The 6658-nt window shown below is 42.5% G+C and overlaps 1 protein-coding gene across 1 annotated transcript in view; it reads right to left on the bottom strand.

Annotated features, from left to right (window-relative positions):
- Window positions 1-319: 319 nt before the first annotated feature.
- The window catches only part of LOC118746143 (serine/arginine-rich splicing factor 4), a 49216-nt gene continuing 42877 nt past the window's right edge, over window positions 320-6658 (bottom strand). The window contains 1 exon segment of the mRNA XM_036479928.1: window positions 320-773. Within this exon segment, the coding sequence (XP_036335821.1) occupies window positions 531-773 (243 nt within the window). The 3' untranslated portion in view covers window positions 320-530.

Genomic DNA, 6658 nt, shown 5'->3' with positions numbered 1-6658 from the left:
ACAACTTGTGGGCCTGCTGACAGGTGGCACAAACAACTGACTGTGATCGGCATGCATGACAACCCCATAAGAATTTTATTCCGTTTCCAATTGCCTTGGTATTAGAATATACCATTCCTGAACCTTACATTACTATCATTTAGTTTTCATAGTGGAGGTGATGTTTCAATTACGTTAAATGTCACAGTGCTAACTAGTGCACTTTTGATACTCCTTTACACTTTTGATTTCCATACTGATTACGATTGAATTGTAAGCACAAATTATTTTTAATTTTTTGTTTTGATTTAAAAGCAATTCACGAGTTACACATTTATTTAACTGATCGAATTTTACTTTTTTCCTGGTAATAGAATATAATACAATAAGTTTCAAATTTGATTTCTAAATTTCACAAAATATTGATGTAAACTTTTTCAAGCTTAGCCAAGTCTTATAGTTCCTTACTAACTCATTTTCATAATAAAAGGTTTTTTAAAAATATGCACATTGATATACAGTATACTTAAATTATAAATAATAATCACATTCTATGTATTTTTCGGTCGAAAGCTAGGTCGCCAATGTCCCGAAGGTCCATACTGCATAGGTAACCAAAAACCAGGACCACCATAACGTGGTGGAGGTGGAAATAAGCCGAGCGGCGGCAACGGTTGCCGCAGTAGTGGCATCATAGCTCCAGGTAAAATGGTTTGCATGTGGTAAGTGCCATGCGGCCCGTGTCGTGGTGCCATCATTGGTGGCGCCCAGTGGTTGTTTGTTGGCCATGTCGACTGCAGAAAAAATGTTTTCGAAATAATAAAAGTATGTATGTTTTTGAATGATAAAAGTATAAACAGAACGAAATCGTTGAGTGAATTTTGTCGGACGGAGCGATGTCGTCGGGTGATATTCGCCGCAAAAGTTCACCCAGTAAAATAGAGCCGAAACGAAATTCGCATCAGTTGAATGACAAATAAAAATATAATTGTACAAAAGCGAAAAGATGAGAAGTGGAGAAACAAAGCTATTTTTCACTGACTGCTGATTTTGTGATCGGCGGCAGCGGCAATTTCGTCAGACTAACTTCCGTCATCGCTTCGGTTGTGTGCAATCTCATATACCGCAGTGTGCAAGGTGTTACTAGATCAGCTGATTTTGTATATGTGTTTTGCCTCACGGCTTCTTATGTTAAATTGAAAAATTTTGTTTGAATTTCCACACACACTCTTAAGGCTGATTCACATACAACTTTCTTCGCTTTACTTGATAGTTCTTTGCTTTGACATATAAGATCGATGTAGGCATATGCATGAGTATGCTCACATAAACAACGTTTGAAGCAAAGCAAAGCAAAACGAAGCAAAATCTTGGGCAACTCTCAACTTTTGCCCGCTTTGGCAATCAGCTGTCTACATGTATCTCTTCTCGTGCGCTTGCATTTGCCTTTAATGACAAAAATAGGGTAAATAGAAATTTTTATTGCTATTATTAATGCATATTATTATATTGTTATCTATTTTACAGATAAAATATATGGAGGAAAAGGAGAACGCAAAAGCTGTCAAAGCGTTTATTGTAGCATACCTTCTGCGTTTCACGCTTTGTTGTCAAAGTTTGAACTGTCAAGCAAAGCGAGGAAAGTTGTGTGTGAATGGCCCTTTACAGATTTTGACAGTTTATGTCGTCAAAGCAAAAAGAAAATACATGTAAGTTTTTTTATTGTACTCCTGCTATCCCCTTATATAAATTCGCCTTGGCAGTGTGTTTTAATTTTGACATTTTTGACGAAGTTTGCTCAACGATTTGATTCTGTTTACAATTTAAGAGTCTGTAGCAGTCTCAATTTCGAAAATACCGAATTCCATTAATTGATTTAAGAAAAATTTTGAAAACCAGGACGGAGCCGATATACATACTATGTACATAAATATGTGCATATCTATCAAATATCAGCGACCGTTTGTCCAGTAGCTGTTACGAACACAACATAATGGAACATTTAAACTATAAGTTGATCCGAGACTCTTGCTTTCGTGAGAGCGATTTTTTTAATAAATAAAAGTGTTAGGCGGAGGCTGTGGTGTAGTGGTTATTAGTGCGCTCTACCAAAATAAAAAATTTTAATATCAAATGTTATATTCTCCATCCAATGGCATCAGAACCCAGACAGTGCTTTGTACATTTTGATAGTTAAGGAGTGGTGTTGCATTTGGAATTTTTTTGTTGATCTGAACTCATTTTCGATAAAAAATTTCAGACAAAACCACCCTGCGAACGATAAAACCATCTTTTCACAGCAACAGAGTACGATGATTTTTTTTTAAGTGTTCTACAAAATCTTAAGCTTAGGTTTATATGGTATTTGTTAGGGAATGAACTGCATTTTAATTGATTGAAAAATCTTGAAAATTAATAAATAAACATAAGTGGCAAAAAATATTATTGTGAATTTGGTACAAAATGATATGTTCAACTTTGACTTTTTAAACAATTTAGTTCTTGTAAAAATGATATACCATTGCACTAAATATTTTTGTTTAATAAAGTTTTTCTTTACATGTTTATTTATTTACATAATGCTACGATTTTGGTTTTGAACTATGTATACTTCATTAAATGTTGTTATTCAAGTATTTATGTAAGTTAACAACAAGATGTAACTACATCAGTAATTATGTCCGCTTAAGTACCCGCATCGAGGTACTTAAGCGGGTTCTCTTAAGTAGAACCGAGTTCAGCAAAGCACGACAGTCGTTTCTCCTCTGTGCCAACTGACGCCAATTGGAAACGCCAAGTGAAGCCAAGTCCTTCTCCACCTGATCTTTCCATCGCAGTGGGGGCCTCCCTCTTCCTCTGCTACCACCAGCGGGTTCCGAGTTGAATACTTTCACCACCATTCGAACGACATGACCAAGCCAGCGGAGCCGCTGTATTTTAATTCGCTGCATTATGTCCATATCGTTGTAAAGCTCATACAGCTCATCGTTCCATCGTCTGCGGTACTCGCCGTCGCCAACGCGTAAAGGCCCGTAAATCTTCCGCAAAATTTTTCTCTCAAACACTCCAAGAGCCGCCTCATCGGATGTTGTCATTGTCCATGCTTCTGCGCCATATACCAGCACGGGCATGATGAGTGACTTATAGAGCGCGGTTTTCGTACGTCGAGAGAGGACTTTACTCCTGAATTGCCTACTCAGTCCAAAGTAGCACTTGTTGGCAAGAGTGATTCTACGTTGGATTTCAATGCTGACATTATTATCGGTGTTAATGCTGGTTCCCAAGTAAACGAAATTCTCTACTTTCTCGAAATTGTAACTGTCAACAGTGACGTGGGTTCCAAGGCGCGAATGTGCTGACTGTTTGTTTGATGACAGGAGATACTTCGTCTTGTCCTCGTTTACCACCAGACCCATGCGCTTTGCTTCCCTATCCAACTTGGAAAAGGCAGAACAGACTTCGCGGTTTTTGTTACCGATGATGTCGATGTCATCGGCATAAGCCAGCAATTGCACGCTCTTTTAGTAAATTGTTACTGAGCGATTCAGTTCTGCAGCTCTTATTATCTTCTCCAACATCAGATTAAAGAAGTCACATGACAGGGAGTCGCCCTGTCTGAAACCCCGTTTTGTGGCGAACGGCTCGGAGAGGTCTTTTCCAATTCTGACGGAGCTGGTGGTATTGCTCAACGTCATTTTACACAGCCGTATGAGTTTTGAGGGGATGCCAAATTCAGACATAGCGGCGTATAGGCAACTCCTTTTAGTGCTGTCAAAAGCGGCTTTAAAGTCGACAAATAGGTGGTGAGTGTCGATCCTTTTCTCGCGGGTCTTTTCCAAGATTTGGCGTATTGTGAATACCTGGTCTATGGTGGATTTGCCAGGTCTAAAGCCACACTGATAAGGCCCAATCAGTTCATTGACGGTGGACTTCAGTCTTTCACACAATACGCTCGATAAGACCTTGTAACCTATGCTTAGAAGGCTGATCCCGCGGTAGTTGGCGCGAATGGAGGGGTCACCTTTCTTGTAGATTGGGCAGAGCACACTTAAATTCCAGTCGTCGGGCATGCGTTCATCTGACCATATTCTGCACAAGAGTTGATGCATGCACCTTATCAACTCCTCGCCGCCGTACTTGAATAGCTCAGCTAGCAGGCTGTCAGCTCCAGCGGCTTTGTTGTTTTTCAGCCGCGTTATTGCTATACGTACCTCGTCATAGTCAGGCGGTGGAATGTCGACTCCGTCATCATCGACTGCGGGCTCGGGTTCTTCTTCTCCACAACTTTCCGTGCTGCTACCATTTAGAAAGCCGGAAAAGTGTTCCCTCCATAATTTAAGTACGCTCTGGACATCAGTTACTAGGTCGCCATTATTGTTCTTACAGGAGTGCGCCCCGGTCTTTAAACCTTCCGTAAGTCGCCTAACTCTCTGGTAAAATTTTCGGGCATTCCTCCTGTCGGCCAGCATTTCAAGCTCTTCGCACTCACGTATTTCTGCCTCTCTCTTCTTGTTGCGGCAAATACGTCTCGCTTCCCTCTTCAGATCCCTATAGCGGTCCCACATAGCGCGCGTTGCGCCCGATCGCAGCGTGGCCTTGTAGGCGACATCTTTTTTCTCTGCAGCTTCCTGACACTCCTTAACGTACCAGTTGTTCTTTCGGGCTCGCTGAAATCCGACTACTTCTTCGGCGGCGGTACTTAATGAGCGGGAAATGTGGTTCCACTGCTCGCATATGTCGGTTTGTTGAAGAGTGCTCTCTGAGAGCAGGTGTGCGAGTCGAGTAGCGAAAGCGCTGGCTGTCTGTTGTGATTGCAGCTTTTCGACGTTAAGCTTTCCTTGCATATTTGGGCGCACATTTTTTGCTGCACAGAGGCGGGTGCGTATAGTGGTCCGAGTCGATGTTTGGGCCTCGGAGTGTGCGTACGTCTAAAACACTGGAAGCGTGCCTTCCGTCTATCACAATGATCGATTTGGTTTCTCGTTTTTCGATCCGGAGACAGCCAGGTAGCTTGATGGATCTTTTTACGGACGTTTCGTCGTGGAGGCTGAATTTTCCGACGGTGGTTCCAAAGATCCCTTCTTTGCCCACCCTGGCATTGAAGTCGCCAAGCACGATTTTGATATCATTACGGGGGCAGCGCTCGTACGTGCGCTCCAAGCGCTCAAAGAAGAGATCCTTGGATGCCTCATCCTTCTCTGCCGTCGGGGCATGGGCGCAGATGAGCGAGATGTTAACGAATCTAGCTTTGATGCGGATTGTGGCTAGACGCTCATCCACCGGGGTGAACGACAGTACTCGGCGACGGAGTCTCTCTCCCACCACAAATCCAACTCCGAATCTGCGCTCCTTTACATGACAGCTGTAGTAGACGTCGCAAGGCCCTATACATTGTTTGCCTTGCCCCGTCCAACGCATTTCTTGGATGGCGGTGATGTCAGCTTTTGTCCTTACGAGGACATCAACCAGCCGGGCAGAGGCACCTTCCCCATTAAGGGTCCGGACATTCCAGGTGCATGCCCTCAAATCGTAGTCCTTTAAACGTTTGCCGTGGTCGTCATCATAAGGGGGGGGTCTCATCCGAGGCTTTGCCTTGCTTCTTCACTGGAAGTGGCTTTTACGTGGCGGGTCCCAAGCCCAGCGCACAACCCATTGCTGGGACGGGGGTGGTTTCGCAACCAAATACACGTTTATATAGCGAGCCGCTTGCTCCAAGCAGACACCCGCTTGCAGCCGCACCTACTGGTGAACAGACGCTGCAGACTTCAGTGAGCCCTTAAACCGAATAAGTCGGAGTGGCCCCACCGAAGCTCCCTCTCTTTCTGCCGTGACCCAAGGCTCCACTCGGATTGGTTACCGGATCTTGCACATGGGTTGCTTACGTTGCCCAGAGTGCGCGAACGAGGACGCAAGAGTCGGGATTGAGTATAGCCATGCAACTGTAACTGCATACCCAGCGCAAAGACTATACCTCATTGCACTTACCACGTGTAAATTACTGCAAGCGGAATTTTTTCCGAGTGGTATCTAACTGCATAAAATGATAGCAGTTTTCGTTGTTCTGCAAAATGAGCAAAATAAATAAAATCTTGTTAAATTATGGTAAGTGTAGAGCCAGTCTAGGTAAACGTAATACTTTCTTTGATAATTGAGTTGCAAATTTTTAAGGCAGGTATCGCTAATGTGCAGGTATGTTGAATGCATCTATCGGAGCAGTTTCCTTATAAATGTTAAAAATTATGCCACTGATGCGCATTTTGGGATAGGTATCTTAAATGTGCACTTAAGCACAAAGGCAGCAAAGCAGAATATACTGTAATACCTAAGAGCGGCCAAAGGCCGCCTACGCAGAAAGAAGTTCTGTGCAAAAATACTTCCGCCCCTCTTCGAGAGAAGTTGTTTTGTCAGATGTCCACAGATATGTGTGTTTTAATATTAGATCGCCTATAGGTACGGGGACCAGATTTCTGTGGCAAAAAAATCGGGACATTTTTAAAGCATCGAATCCGAACTTACAGTGTTCGTCACTGTATCTACAACTTATATTTTTTTGAGGGAATTAGTATTATTTTTTATAATTTCACTAAATTCAAGTTAGAATCGTTACATTAAAAAAAAAACTTATTTATTATACGTCACAATTTACCAAAAATGATATCCGTCTATGTACTAAAAAACG

The sequence above is a fragment of the Rhagoletis pomonella genome, unplaced genomic scaffold (genome assembly GCF_013731165.1).
Source record: "Rhagoletis pomonella isolate Grant_MI unplaced genomic scaffold, Rhpom_1.0 Rhpom_scaffold_00010, whole genome shotgun sequence".
NCBI lineage: Eukaryota > Metazoa > Arthropoda > Insecta > Diptera > Tephritidae > Rhagoletis > Rhagoletis pomonella.
The sequence above is the reverse complement of the archived record's forward strand: the minus strand, read 5'-3'. Positions and strand labels throughout refer to the sequence as shown.